This window comes from Trachemys scripta, chromosome 3 (assembly GCF_013100865.1).
Source record: "Trachemys scripta elegans isolate TJP31775 chromosome 3, CAS_Tse_1.0, whole genome shotgun sequence".
NCBI lineage: Eukaryota > Metazoa > Chordata > Testudines > Emydidae > Trachemys > Trachemys scripta.
Genome location: NC_048300.1, coordinates 24,151,887 through 24,174,638, shown reverse-complemented (window position 1 = coordinate 24,174,638; position 22,752 = coordinate 24,151,887). Strand labels below are relative to the sequence as shown.

At 43.1% G+C, this 22,752-nt stretch overlaps 1 protein-coding gene across 7 annotated transcripts in view; it reads left to right on the top strand.

Moving 5' to 3' along the window:
* Positions 1–6,191: 6,191 nt before the first annotated feature.
* CCDC85A (coiled-coil domain containing 85A) overlaps positions 6,192–22,752 on the top strand; it is a 183,782-nt gene continuing 167,221 nt past the window's right edge. For 4 of the 7 annotated variants that reach the window (XM_034764293.1, XM_034764292.1, XM_034764295.1 and 1 more), the window contains exons 1-2: positions 6,194–7,344; positions 10,760–11,684. In XM_034764293.1, the coding sequence (XP_034620184.1) occupies positions 7,129–7,344; positions 10,760–11,684 (1,141 nt within the window). In that variant the 5' untranslated portion in view covers positions 6,194–7,128. Of the gene's footprint in view, positions 7,345–10,759; positions 11,685–22,752 lie in introns of all 7 variants that reach the window. The other 3 variants (XM_034764289.1, XM_034764288.1, XM_034764291.1) reach the window with 2 other exon arrangements.

The window sequence follows — 22,752 nt, the reverse complement described above, 5'->3', positions numbered from 1 at the left end:
TTTATTGAAAAATATGATAGGAATTATAAAACTCTAACCCAAATTAACCTTTCAGCTAATACACTGCTAATTTTTGAGAATAAGTAAGATAATTATTTATTGTTGCCTTTCTCAGACATTGTTCTTTTTTTTAATTACATCAAAATGGAAAAAATAAAGTTTATTTAAGGATGAAAAAGTAACACTCTTGATGACCTTTTGCTATATTTCCACTAGAACTGGGCAGATTTTTTTTCAAAAGACTTTTTCAATGGAAAATCATTTTTCAACTAACTGGAAATTTCCATGAAAAAAATTCCATTTTCATTAAACATTTTTTGGATAGTCATGAAAACAACAAAAATTAAAATATGTTTAGTGTGGGATTTTCTTTTTTAAAAAAACTAAAAACAAAAAAAATTCAAAGGCAAATTTTGATTAAAACCAACATTGTTTTCATCTAAATGTTCCCCTCTGTAAAAAGTTATTTCCTTAACAGCCTAACTTTACACTTTTTAAACTCCTTTCAGTGTGACCAATCTGAGAGAGTTCAAAATGCTGCTCAGAGTTACAAGATACATGCCCACCCTGACTGCACCTCACTAACATGTGGAGCTTGATTGTGCCTTGTGTTGGGGGCAATATGTAGCTATGCTGCGTCCCTGGGAGCCAGTCTGCCTGAGGAGATAAATTCCCTCATGCTGTCAACCATAAGTCAGGGGGAACCACAGCCCCACCCTCTCCCAATTCTCTCTGTGGTACTGTAGTTCTGTCTGCCTCCTATGCTGTCCCGCTACCACTGTGCCCCTGAGTCAGAGGCAGGCAGAATCATGATCTCTTCACTGAATTTTTTTCCATTAAGATTAGAAATCGCATAGCTCAGCAGCAGCACACTAGAAGATCTAGATTTTGCTGACACCATGACTCTTCTAAGTGACAGATCAACCAAGACGGTCCCCCATCACAGAAAAGATGGGGTTAATAATCTGTTATGAAAAAACAAATCTAACTGAGAACCCCAGCAACTCCTAACTCAAGCATTATGTTAAGACGGCAAGGAATGCAAAAAGTAAATCAATTCACATTGGGCAGTAAGGTGCAAGCAAATGAGGATGTCCAGAAGGAAATAAAGTCATGAATTAGCAAGGTTGCAGCTGTGTTCACCCGCTTACACAAAATTTGGTCACTGAAAATCTACAACTTAAAGACCAAACTGAATCTTCAACTCAAATGTTATTTCCATCTTCACATTTGCATGGGAAAGCTGGAAATCCACCAAAGGTCTGCCCAGACATTTAAATGCTTTGAAAGAAATGCCTCAGGAAAAAAAGCAAGTATTAAATAGAATTAATTTATAATAAAAGCCAAGATTCTTCAGAGTTCAACAACTCCTTATCTCCAAAAATATCCAGAAAAGAAGATGGAAATATCTGGGATGTGGTAAAGATGAAGTCAGAGTGCCTGCCATGGGGTAAGCATGCCCCTGGGCAGCTGGAGGAACATGTAAAAGGAGCTGGCCGAAATAATCCTTCCTACAAACACTATTTAGAGATGGAAAACTTATGGGACTTAACAACACAGAGGACACATGAACAGTGGCCTAGGATAGACAGGGAGGGTGGAATCTTGTTTGTGCCCTGAGTGACATCTGATGGCATGGGAAGGATTCAGATTCAGAAGATTAGAAACAGAAAAGAGAAAGGGCTTCAGATAAAGCTGTTCTTGTGACAACTTTAAAATATTACTGAGAGCAGAAAATAATTCTAGGCTAGTGTGCTTTTGTGGCAGTGACTGGCTCTCTTTTATAGACAGACTAGGCAGTTGCCTGGGGCAGCAAAATGCTTAGCGACTTCACTGTGACAGTGATTGCAGGATTCTGAGGGGTATATGCTATCCAGCAGTAAATGTCTTATGCCAGAGCCAGTCTTGCTTGTGACAATTTGAGACTGTAACCACATGATCCACCATTATTTGCAAAGAGAAGAGAAAGGGTCTCAAGTACTTTGTGTGCCTTCAAGAGCAGTGGGCAGAACCCCTCTTTTATAGTCCTAAGCAGTATTGAATCACAGAATTAGAGGAGCTAAAGGCCTCTTAGCATTTCTCTCCCTGTCTATGCAGGATTGTTCTGGAGGGACTGGATGATGTAGTACAGTGAATCCAGTAGATTATCCACCAAACAGGTTCAGTTCATCCACTTCTGCCAATAGTAAAATTGAGATACATCAGATTACCTTACTTAGTGAGGAACATTGATGGATTATAAGGCTACACTTTCAAATCATCCACAAAAAAGATTAGTCCTAGTACAGGGTATTTACTTTTATAGGCAAACTGGAAAATGTTTGGCCCTCACAACTCTACAATCACTCTCACAGTGTTAGGCACTTGGAATCTGAAATCCCAGCTAGCAATATATTGCAGGTGTACATAACTTCCCACAAAATGGTGTTGTAGCCAATTACACCAGATCTGAATTTGGCCCATAATCGTAAATTCTCTCTGTAAATGAAGGGTCAGGGCAAAGTGTATGAAATGCAGCTTTTTGTTGCTGGCAGTCTCAAACAAACAATTTCATTTGCCCCAGTAGAGAAAACAGGAGTACTAACAAGTAGGATGGTTTTGTGCAGTTATATTTCAATTTAAAATAGTTTATATAAATGTGTTTTGAACACTGGTTTCAAATCTCACCCTCCCATCACATTGTTCATTAGACTTCAAGGTTGCAAAATCTGAGTATCTTGGTATAGTTTGTAATGCACTGTAGAGAACAGTTCTGCTTGGCCAGGGGTCTAAGTAGGGTAACAAGAATAGAAGCAGCAGCAGCAACAAACAATAGTAATTAATCTTTAGCACTTACACAGTCTTGTTCGTGGAAATCAGTTGTAAAATGTTTAATGGAGAGAGTAATTAACCATTGGAACAATTTACCGAAGGTCCTGCTGGAGTCTACATCCCTGATGATTTTAAAATCAAGACTGGATGTTTTTCTACAAGATGTGCTCTAGGACAGTGGCTCTCAATCTTTCCAGACTTCGGTACCTCTTTCAGGAGTCTGATTTGTCTTATATACCTCAAGTTTCACCTCACTTAAAAACTACTTGTTTACAAAATCAGATATTAAAATACAAAAGTGTCTCAGCACACTATTATTGAAAAAAGTGCTTACTTTCTCATTTTTACCCTATAATTATAAAATAAATCAATTGGAATATAAATATTGTCCTTACATTTCAGTGTATAGTTTATAGAGCAGTATAAACAAGCCATTGTCTGTATGAAATTTTAGTTTGTACTGACTTTGCTAGTAATTTTTTTCTTTAACCTGGTGTAAGACTAGGCAAATATCTAGCTGAGTACATGTACCCCTAGTTGAGAACCACTGCTCTAGGAATTATTCTGGGGAAGTTCTAGATCAGTGGTGGACAAATTTTTTGGGCCATAGAAAGCTTAGAAAATTGGAGTTGGGGTGCATGAAGGGTGCAGGTTTCGGCTGAGGGTGCGGGCTCTGGGGTGGGACTGGGGATGAGAGGTTTGGGGTACAGGAGGGTGCTCCCGGGCTGGGATCGAGGGGTTTGGAGAGCAGGAGGGGGATCAGGGCTGGGGCAGAGGGTTGGGGCGTGGGGAGAGGCTCATGGGTTTAGGCTCCGAGCAGCACTTACCTCAAGCGGCTCCCAGCAGCAGTGATATGTCCCTTCTCCAGCTCCTACGCGGAGGCATGGCCAGGCAACTCTGAGCACTGCCCCATCTGCAGGCACTGCCTGTGCAGTTCTCATTGAAGCGCTGGAGGTGGCCATTGGAGCACGTAGGAGCCAGAGCTGGGCCATGACATGGCTTTTGGGAGCTGCATGGAGCGGCCCCCAACCCTGCACCCCGGCCAGAGCACCGGAGCGGGGCCGAGCCGCATGGTGCTCTGGAGTGGGGCCAAGCTGCGTGGTATGGCCCCAACCCTGCATCCCAACCGGAGCAGGGCCAAGCCGTGTGTTGCGGTCCCAGACCAGTGCCCCCGCCGAAGTGCCAGAGCAGGGCCGAACCGCATGATGCAGGCCCCGACCCCACTCCCCAGTGGGAGCTTGCAGACCAGCTTAAAATGTCTCACTGGCCCTAGTTTGCACACCCCTGTTCTGGATGTTCTAGATCAGAAGTTCTAGACCAGATGATCACAATGGTCCTTTACTGGCTTAGAATCTATGTAACCTTGAACGCCAATGACTCCTTCCCACCTCTTTGGGGGACAGATATCTTTTGCCCAGGGTTGGGATGAGGAGATGAGGCACCGAGGGGGAGGGATAGCTCAGTGGTTTGAGCATTGTTCTGCTAAACCCAGGGTTGTGAGTTCAATCCTTTAGGGAACTGGGGTAAAAATCCGTCTGGGTATTGGTCCTGCTTTGAGCAGGGGGTTGGACTAGATGACCTCCTGAGGTCCCTTCCAACCCTGATATTCTATGAGATTAAGTGAAGTTGGTCAGTCATCGATTCTACTACTTGCTCCCCTATCTCTCCCGATGACAGCTAGTGCCCAGGCTGGTAGCAGCTCCCAAATGAGGAATACCGCCCCTCCATCCGTCCCCCTACCTTGCCATTGTAGGGGCCAAGGCTGGCTCTAGGCACCAGCAAAGCAAGCAGTTGCTTGGGACGGCAGATTTGCAAGGGGCGCAAGAATCCAGCATGGGAGCTAAGAACCAACAGGGGCCCCTGGGAGCTGTAGTTCCTTGGTTAGTTTCCTGCCTATAGAGCCAGCCCTGGAGCAGGGAAAGAACTATATTTCCCAGCATTCCCTTGGCCACTAGCAACAGGAAGGGATGTGGGAAAGGAGTATGGAACTGAAATCTGCAGCTTGCTGTGAATGGTAGGAACAGACCAGCTCTAGGTTTTTTGCCGCCCCCCCACCTGCACTCCCCTGCTGCCCCAGCCCTGGGCTCTTCTCCCCTCCACCCCCTGCTGCCCCAGCCCTGGGCTCTCCCCCCACCCGCACCTCCTGCTGCCCCAGCCCTGGGCTCTCCCCCGCCCACACCCCCTGCAGCCCCAGCTCTGGCCCCCATCCGCACCTCCTGCCACCCCAGCCCTGGGCTCTCCCCCGCCCACACCCCCTGCAGCCCCAGCTCTGGCCCCCATCTGCACTCCCCTGCTCCCCCAGCCCTGGTTCTTCCCCCCACCCGCACCTCCTGCTGCCCCAGCCCTGGACTCTTCCCCCCCACACACATCTCCTGTTGCCCCAGCCCTGGGCTCTCCCCCAAAGAAGGAATTGGGGGGACTAAATGGAAGGTGCACCTCTCTATCTGAAGCCTAGCAAGGGAGGTATGTGGATCCCACTAGAATTTAAAATGAAAAGTAAGGGAGGGGAGGCTCTGGACCTGGGCAGCTTTACATATAGTACCAGGCACTTAGGAGGATTTCCACTTCTGAGCCATGGAAGCAGAAATTGACTTTTCCTCTCCAGATATAGCTAATATTCAGAAATGGAATCTAGCACCTGCCTTCCAGATTTGAACACCCTCAAAATTCAGGAGTGCTCAAGCTCAATTTGGGCACCTGTTACTTCATTTCCCCCAAATCAAATATACTGAGCCACTGTAACTTGCTGTAGAAAAAGTAGAATAAATTGAGCAAGAAATGCTTCCCAGTGGTTAGTAGGACTGGAATTGCTATTTTCAACAGCCATTGTTTTTTTTTTTTTTTAAGTTTTAGTTTTATTTGTTTAAAAGAAAGACCGTGATAGTGCATTCCCCATAGAAATAAAGAATGGAACAAAAGAATAATAAAGGCACCTCAACTTTTCTTCATTTATGTAGGACAGTCTTATAATGTGCATCCAGATACCCTCCAGTCACACAAGCTGAAAATTGTTCCGCTTTACTGCAGTTCTGTAACCATATGGGAAGCAATCCTGTCTGTGTTCTGTGCACCTCCAAAATTCCTGCTGAATGACCCGCCCTGGGAGCGAGTTACCAGTGACCCAGGGCTGGGGCAGCAGGAGGGTGCAGTTGGGAGGGGGAGATCCCAGGGCTGGGGTGGGGGGGCAGCCAAAAAATGTTTTGCTTGGGGCAGCAAAAAACCTAGAGCGGGCCCTGGTAGGGGCAGGGCATTCAAGAGGGCTGAGAGGAGAGCGGAGCTGGCCGAGGAGCCCGCTGTGTGAAGCCAGTTGCACAGGCAGCGGAGTCATTGGCATGCGGCAGGTGGCGCCTGAGAGCCACGCTGGACTGCGGCTGGCGACTCCCTCCCAGTGGGCTCGCACATGGCACGCGCCTCTGTGAAAAGCCGCGCGCCGCTCTGGATCAGCTCACTTGTGCCGGGAGAGCCTCAGCGGGAGGAGCGGCGTGAGTCTCCGGCTGCTGCTGCTGCTGCTGCAGGCGCTCCAAAGCTCCGCCGCCTCCCCCTTCCAGCCCCGAGTCCGATGCAGCCTCAGTGTTGTCCAGCGGGTACGCGCCGAGGAGGCATGCCAAGGAGCGGGGCGGCGGCAGCGGCACTGCCCTCTGCCTGCATCCCTCACCCTTACTGCTGCGCGGGCAGAGGGGGCGAGAAACCAAGCACCAGAAGCTGCGTCTGCTTTTAAGAGGCGTTTCCCCCTTTTCCCCGCGGGATCCTGCTCCCCAGCCTCCCGCCCTCCCCGTCCCATCCACTATGGTGCTTCAGCTTGGGACTTTGCACCCCTGTTCCTGTGCATGGCTCCATTGCGTGCCGGAGGAGAACTCGGTACCGTCAGAGCCCTAATTAGGAAGGATGGCTTCGGGGGATGAGCACAGCCTCAGGAGCGGCGAGGAGAGCCAGCTGCAGCTGACTTGCTGAGGAGGGTGTGATCCCCAGGCTGGCTGTGGGGGTCCCCCAGACTTCAGCCCACCTCCCCCGCTCTGTCAGGATCTGCGGTCCGGGTCCGGAAGATCCCCGCCTTGTATCAGCGTAGTAGCAGCAGCAGCACATCGCGGCCAACTTGCTGGGAGAGAGCAGCCCGTGGACTGGGTTTCGGGGCTCCCCCCTCTCTGTGAGGCGCTGCTGTCCGGGCTGAGGAGCCCCTCCTCCCACTCCCTGAACCCAGCGGCAGCAGAGCCAGGGGCTGACTTGTTGGGGAGCGGGCAGAGCCCGGGCTGGCTTTGGGGTCCCCTCGTCTGCTGCCGGGGCGGCCGCGGGCAGGGAGGTTGGACTTGGGCTGCCACCATGTCTAAGGCGGCGGACAGCGGCGGGGCGGTCCCAGCCGAGGACCTGTCCAAGGTGTCCGACGAGGAGCTGCTGAAGTGGAGCAAGGAGGAGCTGATCCGCAGCCTGCGCAGGGCCGAGGCGGAGAAGATGAGCGCGATGCTGGACCACAGCAACCTCATCCGGGAGGTGAACCGCCGCCTGCAGCTCCACCTCGGCGAGATCCGCGGCCTCAAGGTGAGGGGCGGGGGCAGAGGGGGCCGCTGCCGCCTGGCACTGGGCAGGGCCCCTGCGCCTAGCCCGCTTCAGGTGCGGTGCTGGAAGGGTTTGGCTGCGGGGCTGAGCCCGCTGCCCCTCTGGTCTGTTGGTCTGTTCTGTGCTTGGAGCAAATAAAATTTGGCAAGTCTCCTGGTGGTATTTTGCGGGAAGGTTTGAAGAAGAGAAGCACAGATTCCCCATGAGGTTAGGGGGATGGGGAATGATGAATGTGTCTCTCTCCCCCACATCCCTGGACTGGCAGAGGGCCTTCCGTGGGTTCAGGGATCTGCCCTTTCAAACGGGGGGGTGGGGATTTCCTATCTGCATGTGCATCATCCAGGGACAATTCCCCTACCTACCCAAATGTTTTTACTCAGTCATTATGTAGGTAAATTCTCACGGAGGGTTGATAGGTGTTTGGACAGAGTAAAACCTGAAAAAGGATGGCTGGATTCAGCCCACAATGAATAGGAGTTGCTTCTTTAAAAAAATCACTCAACTTTTATCTCCTCCCTAGAGCGTGCAGGAAACAGAAATGGCAAACTGTGTGCAGGGTGTAGAACGAGTATATGGTGCAATGTACATCAAAAACTTTTTTGTGGTGATGGGTACCTTTGATTCTTTGAATTCTTGCCCTCAAAATGTATAGATTTCAGGAGGTTTAAATGTTCTCATTTCAAGTGAAAGGATAAAATATACGATGCTGGATAGATTAAAAGATTGTTGTTTTTAAGATTGTCTGACTGTCGTGTTAACTCTATTGCTGTCTTAAGATTGTTTCTTACTTTATCAATAAAGCTTCTCACCAGGCTTCTGGGAAGCCTTGATCATTTTCAGTGTGCAGCACATAGTATTTATGCTTTCCAATCCTGGGACAGATTGTTGGAAACCTCTCTGATTTTGGGTTCACCAATACCATGCTTTGATTTCTTTAGTGAGAGCATGTCCTCTGATTAAACACTAATATTTTTCTGATTCCCTCCTTTAATTTTTTTTAAAAGCCAATTGCAGTTGAAACTCTTCTCGAGCAAGATGTTTTAACAAAATCTATCAGTTGGGCATATCTTCAGAGAGTTTCCACTTTTTGACGTGCTGTTTCTGTTTTAAGACCTGAGCCAACCATTCTAAATGGAATATTTCCATTGACTTCAATGGGAGGCAGATCAGGCCTGTAATTATTTATTCCTAGATATTTTAATGTTTTCTGGGTGAGAGGCATAATCACTCATGGATGCTCACCCTGCCTTTGAGAACTGTGTCTGTGTCATAGCTACAGCTATGATGTAACATGCCAAAGCTGTTATATGGAACAAAAATTTACTCCAGTTGGGATTTATATAGTTTATATAGCTCACAAACACTTTCCATCCTGTTACTCTGAGGGATGAAATTCTCAGGGAGTTCATTAACTGAGTTGAAACTGAGGGGTTATGAGGGGGTAATGAGAAGAGACACATAGGGAGAGGTATGGACTTATGAAATATTATCTGGGGAAGTTCTTGTCTGACAAAGTAGAGCAGATGCATACAGTTAGCCCGTATTATGTACTGTGGTTAAGAAAAACCTCTTCTAATGCGCTAGAAATGGTGATTGATAATGGTGTAGAATAAAACAGAAAATCAGTGAGAGAGAGAAGACTTCATTCCCCTCCTCATATGTCCTGTTCTGCAAAGCATGACTAGACCTGTTTCCACTTTGGCGGTAAATGACATCTGTCTGCACTTCAGGAGGTGCTGGGGTCCCATCTGATGATACAATTATCTTAGTTAAAATAAAGCTAAGGTTCTAAATTACAAAAGCAATGCAAGGAAATGCAGAGTTTAGGCTGTTACTTTCTCTGCTGCTCTCTCCCTTGGTATTGCAGGGGTGTGGTTAGAGTGTATGGGCTTATATACCAGGTAAATTTAATTAAGAAACCACATTGGAATGTGATAGTAACTTATCACTCATTCCCTATCTTAACTCTGAACTTTCTAAGCGATACTTTTATTTCCCCTTTTTTCTTCATATTTTTGAACTGGGACTTGAAAATGAATTTTCTTCTAATAATTCATAGGCCTGCTTTGTAATGTTTTAAGTATCCATTGTAGATGTTATTCATTACAGAAGCCTTATTCTCTCTTTAAAAGCTTGAGCTTAGTTTCAGAAGGCTACATGGTTGTGATTTTCTAAGGTGTTTAAGGGAGTTAGGTGCCTACTCTCCACTGAATTTCAATGGGATTTGGGCACCTAGCTTCTACATCTTCCTTTGAAAATCCGAGCTTGTATAAACATTGCTGAATAAACATCCTTCTTTGCTACTAGGAAACAAAAAGAAAAAGGATTTTCCCTAATGCTAAAACATCATATGTGTAATTCATCTCTGTATTTCAAATAATACAGAAGAAAGGAAGAAGAGGGAAGTATAGGAAATGTATTTAAAGCGTGAGCATTTACAAAATAAATATGTGTTACAAATACACAGAATGTTACAAAAGCATTAAAAGGTGGAAAAGAATACCCTGAGTTGCAAATGATGAATATAATCATAAGCCAGATTATTAAAACTAGGAACAACTATAACGAATGCTTTTGCATCATGTCCTGCTATAGCAATATGGCCGTTATGTTCTTATGTTTTTGAATGTTTTTATTTTAGAGCATGAATGTTCAGTAGTTAGAGAAGGGCATGGGGTTTGTACTTCTTAGTCTTCTTTGAATTGAGACTATTAAGAGTTATTTATAGGAAATGATTTCATTTCAGAATGGCTGAACCAGTCTGGACTAAATCAAACCTGATCAGATTCTTTTGTCCAAAATTGGAATCAAACCAAATGAAACCCCAAACTCCTTTGTGCTCTGAAAAGTATGATTTTATATATGTAAACCTTCCTTCAATCATCTATCGATCTATCTAGATATCTAGATCTAGATTAGATTATAGATATAATAAAATCAAAGTATAATCATATATACAATCATTAATGCCTCTACACTTCCTGTTATCCAGCAATAACACAAAAGAGGACATTTCATGATAGTGGAAATCTTCTGAAAGAAGCTATGATAAATATATTTTTTCTATCCTGTTTGATATTAAAAGGTTATAGATGAGTTTTGGTTAAAAAATTGAACTTTTCACACCATATCTGAAATTAACCTCTGAACCTTTGAGATTCATTCAGTGAGATGTTTAGTTTTGTGCTGCCTAATGTCTTTGTTTTACAGAAACATCATGCAGTCATATTAGGCCAATCGTACATGCAAAATTGATTGACGTATGCTGATTGGAGCAGGATGGGAAAGTTAGATGACATGTCTCTAACAGCTCTGCTAATCGGCTTATGTAATGTTAATATTAGAATGAATATTAATTTTTAGACACGTCTCTCTAATTATTTTCTTTCTTTTAAAGGATATCAATCAGAAGTTGCAAGAAGATAACCAAGAACTGAGAGACCTTTGCTGTTTTCTGGATGATGATAGGCAGAAAGGCAAGAAGGTATCACGAGAGTGGCAGAGATTGGGCAGGTACAGTGCTGGGGTTATGCACAAAGAGGTTGCCTTATATTTACAGAAACTGAAAGAATTGGAAGTGAGACAAGAAGAAGTGGTTAAAGAAAACATGGAACTGAAAGAACTATGTGTTTTGCTGGATGAAGAGAAAAGTGGTGGAGCAGGCAGCAGGAGTTCCATTGACAGCCAAATCAGCCTCTGCCAGCTAAATGCAACAAGTACTTACATACGAGATGTTGGTGATGGGAGCAGCACCTCTAGCACTGGAAGTACGGACAGTCCAGACCATCATAAACACCATCCAAATACTAGTCCTGAACATCTCCAAAAAAGTAGGGGTGAGGGAAGCCCGGAGCATCAAAAACATAGGAGTGTTAGCCCAGAGCATCTCCAAAAACCTAAGAGTTCTGGAAGTCCCGACCACCAGAAGCATCTAAAAGGACCAAGTCCAGAACATCATAAAAATGTTGGCAAAGGTAGTCCTGAACAGCAAAAGCACACCAGTAGTAGTCCAGAAACTCTTCCAAAGCACATTTTAAGTAGTAGCCCTGAACATTTTCAAAAACATAGACCTAGTAGTAGCCCAGAGCATCAAAAGCACAGCAGTGGCAGCCCCGAGCATCTTCAAAAACACACATTGAGTGGAAGCACAGAACATCTCCAGAAAGTGAGGGGGACAAGCCCTGAGCATCTCAAACAACATTATGGGGGGAGTCCGGAGCATCTCAAACATCTCAGTGGAGGCAGCAGAGAAGGTACCCTAAGAAGACAAGTAGCAGATGATATGTTACCTCATCACAGGAGTGTATACAATGGAATGAATGGTGGGTCAATATATTTACTGAAACTACATTTACAAAGACTACTGAGGTCGATGTAAGATTATACCAGCCACTTTTGAAAAGAACAATTACATGTAATGATAAAGCCAATAAGAGCTAGATATTATTATTATTATTATTTCATTATGAAGTGAGGCAGGCATAATGTAGCCATTCAGACATCTATCGGCCATTAGACTTAATAGATAAGTAAGGGATAATGCAACCATGTCACTTAAGTGTGTAAATGTCATGTCTGTGACAGATTAACAATTCTAGTCCCTGATCCTACAATGATAGTTATATAGACAGACCCTTATACCTATGTGGAATTACATTGAAGTCAGCTATTAGATAATAACAACTTCTGGTTAGGTCTGATGCTGACTGGATGTGAGCCACCTATTTAAAGTTGAAAGCTTCCCCATCTCAGTGCCAGTTTCCTGCGCCGCCCATCTTCTATTTAAAAGATGAATCAGATAGCTTCCTGAAGGCCGTTACTTGGCCATAGGCCCCTACAGTGTCCCAAACCCTATAGTTGGTATATATCTATTAATGAATTGAAAATAAAATGAACAGGATTAGAGAGAATTTTAAGTATTTTTTTCCTGCTCTTTAGTGTTCCAACTCCGGAAGCACATGCTTAAGTATCTTTCTGAATTGAGCCCTTGGTATTTTGGCAGGAGAAAAACATTATGGAAGCATCCTATAGAAATTAATAGACTACAATACCTTTTAAAATCAACCTATAGAACTCAATAAAATAGTCTACCTCTTTTATAGAATGGATGAAAAACCCATCTATAAATTCTATAGATCTTTCCAGTAATTTCCATAGAATCTGCTTGATTTAATTCCTTTTACATTCTATATGATGTTTTCATAAGGGAGGGCCTGAGTCTTAGTTATGCAGTTACAAAACCCATTCCTCACCTCTTCTTACTCTGATTTGGAGTAGGGCATCCTACAACTCTGCCGACAATGGAAATTTTGCCTGAGTAAGGGGTTGAGGATAGGGTTTATAGGCCCCAGCTCTGAAAGGCCAGAGCCCTGCACCTGCATGGAGCCCATTGACTAAAATGGAACTCTGCACTGGCATAAAGGTCTTCCTGTGTGGATCTGCTTTTAGGATCAAGGCCATAATGAATTACATGCCTGGGTTGCAATCCTCATCAGCTTGTAACATTGCTCCCTCAAGTCAATCCATTTATAAATAATGCATGACTTACAAGAGGGTTTCGTTTATGAGATGACCTACTCCTCAGGCCTGTGGACTGGCTTATTCCTAGTGAAGTGTGGATTCACAACACCACCAAACCCCGAGGGATGGTTAAAACATGGAGATTTCCAATTAATTTTTAGAACAATTAATTAAAGTGAATATTTGAAAAATGAGAATGTAGATTTAAAGATATAGACATTTAAAAAACTTCTTATGCTTTATTAAAGTATATTTCCTTTTTCATTCAGTTTATTTCATTTAAAATGAATGAAAAACATTGAACCTCATAATATTTTAATGTAGTGATACATTTTCAAAGGACCTCCTTATTTGCAACCACGTTATTCGTGAATCTATCCACTTTGATACCTTAAATCATTTCTTAGCACACCCAAATATATATTTGCATGCTTGCAGACATAGATGCAGGTTTTCTGTGTGCAAATGGCCATGCTAACTAATATTCTACATACAAATAATCAGATCCCTTGAAAATTTGGCCAAGTTATTTCCAATGAAACTAGAGAAGTTGCAGGTTTAAACCTGAAGTGATTGGCATCTCTTGAGTAAAGTATTCCAGCTTTCCACAATTTGGACTGAAGTCATAATGAGCTGAAGGGAGGAGTTTGGGAGTCTCTCTGTTAACTGTAGAGCTGGATCAGACTTTACGTCCACTCAAAATGCTCCTTCAATCCTGCCCATTATCTAATCATGTTAGTGGAGGCCTTTGGGTGCTCAAGGGCCTTCACTGTACTTTTCCTTTGTTTTTTGTATAATATGACTTAAGCGTGAGTTAAGTAAGGTAATTGTGAGGTTCACATTTGAAGTTAGAGTCTGACCCTGGGGCCATAGAAATCAATGGCAGACACCTAATGGCTTCAGTAGTGCAGGATTAAACCCTCTAAGTTAAAATTTAGGTAACTTTTCTGCTTCCGAACTATACTGTAACTGTTTTGTCAATTACTCTAAAAAAATTGCAAGATAGACATTGAGAATAAAGAACTACATTTTCATAAGTGGCCTGTAAATCTGTGTTTGCACAATTCTATGCAAAAAGCCTGCACATTTGAGTGCAGATTAGAGAATTGTGAATTAGATTACCCAGAATTTGAGTGCAAACTCAGGTTTTACATGTGCAAAGATGATGCAATTTACAAGCATGAATGTAGAGGGCCCTTGTGAAAACTTGCCCCAAAACATAGTGGAATAGAATAAAAATAATGCTATAATCATTGCATTAAAAAAAATCAAACTTGTTATAGGTACTTGGGATCCTGTATGGGTTAGATAAAAATCTAGATAAATTTCCATCTCAGTACAAGACAGCACATGTTTGATCAAATATCAATGTATAGTGTTCATTTTATGAGGCACTGGCAATCTCATTGCGATATTATTTGTGACTATCATTTGTTTGACCAACAGGAATAAAATGTTTATGTTAGCGTATGATGAATAGAAAGGTTTAAAATCAATGGAAAGATACCCATTGACTGCAGTGGGCTTTGGATCGGGCTGTAATTCTGCCTGATGCCAAACCATCCTGTGATGTGCAATGGTCTCTCAGTTCTTACTGACTTCAGCGGGAGGTGAGGTTAGTTAGTGCTTTGCAAGATTGAGCCCTATGTAGGGCTAGAAATTGTGTGTGTGAGAGAGAGAGAGAGAGTAAAATTTGGTATGCATATTACTCTAACATTAACATTTTGTGGATTTTTTCTGCAGTGGGGACATGAACATCATTATTTCTGTAAAAACACAAAAGAGAAAAATCCTAACATACACACAAATGTTTGTTCCTTATTACAGTTGCGTTGTTTGCTTTGGATGTTGTTAATCTTTTACATTTATACTACAAATTTTGTCTAAGATTTCTAATTTGGCAGTTTCAAATAACATGGGCCTGAAGCAACATAGCAGATTATGGTCATGTCACTCTTATGTGACAGTTACCAGCCTGAACACAAAATGAGTTGTTTTTTTGTGGATATAAATCCATTTCCAATTTATAAATTGTGAAAAAATAGAAAATGCTTAGAATTAGAGGTGCTCCTTTTTTTGCTGAACATTATTTTGAAAAAAATGTATTATGCAGACTTGAAATGGACTAATTGCTCTTGGTATTTGGAAAGCACTTTTGTAAACAATCAACACATTTCTAGTCAAATGAAAGCTGCTATAGGTACTTTTCTTGCTGTCCAAAATTCTGCTGTCATTAATACTTGCATCACCTCTGATAGAGCAGTATAGTTAGTAGCACAGCTATGATGGCAGAATTTTGCCCTACTATATGTGTTATAATAAATACAAAAGGTATAAAAATAGCTTAAGAGTTTGATTGAAACCGACAAACACTGTGGAGTTAAGGCTGTTTTAGTAGGCTATTATAGGGGTAGCTGAATTGGATGATATTAAGTAAATATGCTGCAGTGTGTGGAATGGTATGTGTTGTAATTCTTAAGGCCTAGTTTTCTCTCAGATGCATGCTTAGGGCTCCCATTGAAGTTAATGGGAGCTGCTTGCACCTGAGAGCAGTATTTGTAGGCACAATTGGATAAGTAAAGGATGTTGTGTGTCAGCTTTAAGTTTAAATTTCTGTTTCCCCCCTCTTAATGCCAAAAGTATGATTGCATTTTGATATGTTTTTCATGTATTAATTTTCAAATTCTAATGATAATATTGTAAAAGTTTTAAAAAAGTAGAAGATAGGAAAATGTTCTATACATTCCACTGAAATGGGTTCCCTCATCTGCTCAAAAGTTTTGTGTGCTTAAATGCTCTGCTGAATTGGGGCTGGAGAGTAGAAATTGGCCCAGTGTTTGTAACTGAAAACCAGGGCCGCCCAGAGTATTCGGGGGGCCTGGGGCAAAGCAATTTCGGGGGCCCCTTCCATAAAAAAAAGTTGCAATACTATAGAATACTATATTCTCGTGGGGGCCCCTGTGGGGCCCGGGCAAATTGCCCCACTTGCCCCCACTTCTGGGCAACTCTGCCAAAACATATACTTCATCTTAAGGATGTTAACCGAATACAACATGTGTTGTAACAGATAATAATATTTTACAGTGATCAGTCTTAAAGTGTTCTGCTTAATGAGCACAGAACTATTTGGGGATAAGAAGACTGCAGAAATTATAGGACAAAATAGCAATGGTGAAATAAGTTTTACAGTAAACATTTATGGATTCTAGAAATAAGGTATGACAATCTTTAACTCTGACATAAGTATAGGTATTATATATGTCCCTCTATATAAATTAATATGCTTTGAGAGCTAGTAGTTTGAGTTGTTTTTTATTCTAAACAGTTTATTGTAAATCTCCCATTTTCTGAATCTGTTTTAGTCTGGACTTTGATTTTTGTGTCAAAGGAAAATATCAAAGGCTTTTAGAGCTGCCTCTTGCTTCCTGTTGAGGTTATTAATGAGCCAAAGTAAAAGTGCTGACTAGCACTAACTGGTACATACTGCTGGAGGTATGGGAACTCATGTACAGAACAAGTGCAGCAGTATTTGTCTCAAGCAAAAATATTTGTAGGTTAAATGGACACACATCTTAAATTATGAACAATTACTGTTATAAATATGTTGCTTTTTGAGGAAAGACAGTGCATAACAGAACATACTGCTTGTATGTGAACGAGCACAGAAGAAATTGCTCTGTGTCTTCAGGGAGAAAAGGTTGAATGGCAATACTGCAACTGATTTAATTGTTGTCCAATGGTAGTATGCAATGGCCAAAGAACAAAGCAATGGCATATGTTCTTGTGCAGGTTTATTTAAGGTAAAGTAACCCCCTTTAAAAAATCAAAGTTTTATCAGAGTCAGCACTCAGTGCTATTTAAGCTGCAACAATTATTTTCGTATACTGAGAATAGGTAATCATTTTGGTGTCTTAAATACTATGGTGTGGTAACTTGTTGGTAAATGCAGCCTTTTTAATGGAAACCACTGTACTCCTGTCAGTAGGGGTCTAATCTAGCACTACTTATTCAGGCAAGTAACCCTTACTCTTGCAAATAGTTGTGTTGACATCAATGGGACTATTTGGGTGGTTCACATGAATAAGAGTTTCAGGATCAATCCAGTTTGACAGAACTTCTACTTGTCTACTTGTATGACGAGATAACTGGCTCTGTGGATGAGAGGAAAGCAGTGGACATGTTATTCCTTGTTTTTAGCAAAGTTTTTGATACGGTCTCCCACAGTATTCTTGCCAGCAAGTTAAAGAAGTATGGGCTGGATGAATGGACTATAAGATGGATAGAAAGTTGGCTAGATTGTCGGGCTCAACAGGTAGTGATCAATGGCTTCATGTCTAGTTGGCAACTGGTATCAAGCAGAGTGCCCCAAGGGTCCGTCCTGGGGCTGGTTTTGTTCAATATCTTCATTAATGATGTGGAGGATGGCGTGGATTGCACCCTCAGCAAGTTTGCAGATGACACAAAACTGGGAGGAGTGGTAGATATGCTGGAGGGTAGGGATAGGCTACAGAGGGACCTAGAGAAATTGGAGGATTGGTCCAAAAGAAATCTGATGAGGTTCAACAAGGAGAAGTGCAGAGTCCTGCACTTAGGACGGAAGAATCCCATGCACTGCTACAGACTAGGGACTCAGTGGCTAGGCAGCAGTTCTGCAGAAAAGGACTTAGGGGTTACAGTGGACGAGAAGCTGGATATGAGTCAACAGTGTGCCCTTGTTGCTAAGAAGACTAACAGCATTTTGAGCTGTATAAGTAGGGGCATTGCCAGCAGATCGAGGGACATGATCATTCCCCTCTATTTGGCATTGGTGAGGCCTCATCTGGAATACTGTATCCAGTTTTGGGCCCCACACTACAAGAACGATGCGGAAAAATTGGAAAGAGTCCGGTGGAGGGCAACAGAAATTATTAGGGGGCTGGAGCACATGACTTATGAGGAGCGGCTGAGGGGACTGGGATTATTTAGTCTGCAGAAGAGAAAATGAGGGAGGATTTGATAGCTGCTTTCAGCTACCTGAAAGGGGGTTCCAAAGAGGATGGATCTAGACTGTTCTGAGTGGTACCAGATGACAGAACAGGGAGTAATGGTCTCAAGTTGCAGTGGGGAAGTATATGGGTATCTACATGACTAGAATATGTTGAATTTGTTATAACAACAAAAACATTTTTGTGGGCTAGTGTGGTTAATGCTGGAGGTGCAGTTTGTAATATGAAGATTATGGAGCTTTTGGTTAGCTTCGTGTTACTGGAAAATTTGTGTGTAAACACTTTGAAGAGAATTGTAAGTACTGCCTTACATATTGTTAACCACACTGGAAATATTTTATTTATGCTTTAAATGTTTTAGTATCTGGTGAATCATCTTACCAAAAATGACTCCATATCTTAATGTTGGTTTATAAAGCGGTCTAATCTAGTTTAAACAGTTGTCTGTATGTACTGGCACATCACCACTCTGATTACTAAAAGTTTAAAGATTGAACTGGGAATCATACAATAGCTGATACAACAATGCACATAAAAGTGGGAATTGCTACAAATGATTGCATTTAACAGCCCTCCATCCTTACACCAGTATAGGTAAGAGCAGACAACAATGAAACATGCACAGTGCATGAATGCGCTATGTCCAGGCTGTATGCCTGTATTTCTGAAATGCTAGTAACCTTTTCTGAAAGGGTTCAGCTAAAAGTTCAGCACTATGCAAGAGGCACAAAATAAAGTGTGTAAACTTTTAAGACAGGCTTTACTGTAAGCTAATGAGAAATACCCATTTTAAGCCAACATTGGCCAAATTCCAAAGTTTATTGTTTAAGTTGGATAGTCACGCAAAGAAAAAATTTGGTGAGATTTTCATAAGCACTCATTGGCGACCTAACTCTGCTCCCATTGAAATCAATGTCAGTTTTATCATTGACTTCAGTGGAAGCAGAGTTAGGCCTATAGAATGATGTTCGAAGGAGATGTGGCCATGTGGCCATGGTATTTTGGCTCAGCCAGCAATAATTCTTGTGTTGGGCCTTTGGAATAGCCCATGTCTGAATGCATGCACTTTCTCTATGCACACTGTGGCCTTATTTGTTAGGCTAGTATGGAAGAGGGCCCAGACCTCACCCCTGGCCCTTCTTATTTCATAGAATCATAGAATCATAGAATATCAGAGTTGGAAGGGACATCTAGTCCAACCCCCTGCTCAAAGCAGGACCAATTCCCAGCTAAATCATCCCAGCCAGGGCTTTGTCAAGCCGGGCCTTAAAAACCTCCAAGGAAGGAGACTCCACCACCTCCCTAGGTAACGCATTCCAGTGTTTCACTACCCTCCTAGTAAAATAGTTTTTCCTGATATCCAACCTGGACCTCACCCACTGCAACTTGAGACCATTGCTCCTTGTTCTGTCATCTGCCACCACTGAGAACAGCCGAGCTCCATCCTCTTTGGAACCCCCCTTCAGGTAGTTGAAGGCTGCTATCAAATCCCCCCTCATTCTTCTCTTCTGGAGACTAAACAATCCCAGTTCCCTCAGCCTCTCCTCATAAGTCATGTGCTCCAAACCCCTAATCATTTTTGTTGCCCTCCGCTGGACTCTTTCCAATTTTTCCACATCCTTCTTGTAGTGTGGGGCCCAAAACTGGACACAGTATTCCAGATGAGGCCTCACCAATGTTGAATAAAGGGGAACGATCACGTTCCTCGATCTGCTGGCAATGCCCCTACTTATACAGCTCAAAATGTCGTTAGCCTTCTTGGCAACAAGAGCACACTGTTGACTCATATCCAGCTTCTCGTCCACTGTGACCCCTAGGTCCTTTTCTGCAGAACTGCTACCTAGCCATTCGGTCCCTAGTCTGTAGCAGTGCATGGGATTCTTCCATCCTAAGTGCAAGACTCTGCACTTGTCCTTGTTGAACCTCATCAGGTTTTTTTTGGCCCAATCCTCTAATTTGTCTAGGTCCCTCTGTATCCGATCCCTACCCTCTAGTGTATCTACCACGCCTCCTAGTTTAGTGTCATCTGCAAACTTGCTGAGAGTGCAGTCCACACCATCCTCCAGATCATTAATAAAGATATTAAACAAAATCGGCCCCTGGACCGACCCTTGGGGCACTCCGCTTGAAACCGGCTGCCAACTAGACATGGAGCCATTGATCACTACCCGTTGAGCCCGACGACCTAGTCAGCTTTCTATCCACCTTAGAGTCCATTCATCCAGCCCATACTTCTTTAACTTGGCAGCAAGAATACTGTGGGAGACCATATCAAAAGCTTTGCTAAAGTCAAGGAATAACACATCCACTGCTTTCCCCTCATCCACAGACCCAGTTATCTCATCATAGAAGGCAATTAGGTTAGTCAGGCACGACTTCCCCTTCGTGAATCCATGCTGACTGTTCCTGATCACTTTCCTCTCCTCTAAATGTTTCATAATTGATTCCTTGAGGACCTGCTCCATGATTTTTCCAGGGACTGAGATGAGGCTGACTGGCCTGTAGTTCCCCGGATCCTCCTTCTTCCCTTTTTTAAAGATGGGCACTACATTAGCCTTTTTCCAGTCATCTGGGACCTCCCCCGATCGCCATGAGTTTTCAAAAATAATGGCTAATGGCTCTGCAATCTCACCCGCCAACTCCTTTAGCACTCTCGGATGCAGCGCATCCGGCCCCATGGACTTGTGCACGTCTAGTTTTTCTAAATAGTCCCGAACCACTTCTTTCTCCACAGAGGGCTGGTCACCTTCTCCCCATGCTGTACTGCCCAGTGCAGCAATCTGGGAGCTGACCTTGTGCGTGAAGACAGAGGCAAAAAAAATCATTGAGTACATCAGCTTTTTCCACATCCTCGGTCACTAGGTTGCCTCCCTCATTCAGTAAGGGGCCCACACTTTCCTTGACTTTCTTCTTCTTGCTAACATACCTGAAGAAACCCTTCTTGTTACTCTTAACATCTCTTGCTAACTGCAACTCCAAGTGTGATTTGGCCTTCCTGATTTCACTCCTGCATGCCTGAGCAATATTTTTATACTCCTCCCTGGTCATTTGTCCAATCTTCCACTTCTTGTAAGCTTCTTTTTTGCATTTAAGATCAGCAAGGATTTCACTGTTTAGCCAAGCTGGTCGCCTGCCATATTTACTATTCTTTCTACACATCGGGATGGTTTGTTCCTGCAACCTCAATAAGGATTCTTTAAAATACAGCCAGCTCTCCTGGACCCCTTTGCCCTTTATGTTATTCTCCCAGGGGATCCTGCCCATCAGTTCCCTGAGGGAGTCAAAGTCTGCTTTTCTGAAGTCCAGGGTCCGTATTCTGCTGCTCTCCTTTCTTCCTTGTGTCAGGATCCTGAACTCGACCATCTCATGGTCACTGCCTCCCAGGTTCCCATCCACTTTTGCTTCCCCTACTAATTCTTCCCTGTTTGTGAGTAGCAGGTCAAGAAAAGCTCTGCCCCTAGTTGGTTCCTCCAGCACTTGCACCACGAAATTGTCCCCTACACTTTCCAAAAATTTCCTGGATTGTCTGTGCATTTTTTTTGTTCATAGCCAGGAATCAGGAATCCTTCAGGAGTATAGCAGTGGCAGCACTACAATGTCCTCGTGTTCAGGGAATATAAGGGATTGGATTTTGACTGGTTCCTGTGGGACATAAAGGGTGGGAGAAAGCTTATTGCACCTGTCTCTGTGCACCTTTGCACACCCACACAGGGCCAGCACAGTCTGGATTGACCTACATCAAGCCTGTTTGCCATCAGTTTCGCATCTCCACTTTATATGTATGGTAGTTGTGCTCATGATTGGTGGCCGAAATTGCACCAATTCAGGTTTTCTCTGATTTAAATAAACAGGAACCCTTTTAATTTGAGCATCAGACCTAGGGAATTGTTCTGTAAGTGCTGTAATGATTCCTGTCTGGGAATAAGAGAACAGTGGGCTCTGCAGTGTTACAGTATGTCTTAACCATACCTTTTAAGATCATGTAAAAATTTAATCTTGAGATTTATATTAAGGTTTATTAATGTTATACACTCCTCTCTCTCTGCTTCTGTCTTTCTGTCTCTTCCTTATATGTTTAAAAACTGACAAGTATGTTTGGGTGCATTAATAAAGAAGGAAGATGGTAAAACACATAATATAAATAAATGGATATGAAGCAATGGCATGTACTCGCATGGAATATTGTGCTTAATTTTGGTTCCCATACCTTGAGGAGGTTACAGCAGAGATGGTAAGCTTCAGGGCAGGACAACAAAGATGGTGGGGGAGGGGAGGGGAAGTAGAACTTACATAAGAGGGGAGACTGCAAAAAGCTAGGATTAATTGACTTTGAAAGGAAAAGAGTTGAGGGGACTTACCAATATTGAGGTAGATAAAATTACAAAGAGTATAGGAAAAGATTTTCAAGAGGCACAAATTGGAGTTAGGTGTCCAATCTTCATGGACTTCTAATTGGTGGTAGGCCTTTAACTGCCCTTTATGTCTTTGTAAACCTTCCCCAGAGTGAAAACAAACACTCCTCCTGTTGTGAACTGCCCCTCACTGTGAGATGCCAGGTCACTCAGTGAAGTGAATGGCAGGAGAGCATAAACCACATAAAATGAACCTTCCATTAAAGCAAATGCTACTTCATGCAGCGTGTAATCAGCCTCACCACAGGAGTTCACAGAGTGTAATACCCTAGCTGGATTTAAAAGGGGGCGAGTGACCAGCCATTATACGTGTTGTTATGCATGTTAAAATAGGGGTAGTTACACTTTGTGATTCAGTTACACTTTGTGATTCATACACTCATGATTTATGATGCTGATTGTCTCAGGCATCAGGAAAGAAATCTGCTCTTCCTCCATGTACAGCACTGTACAATTGGCTGGGGGTCTGATCC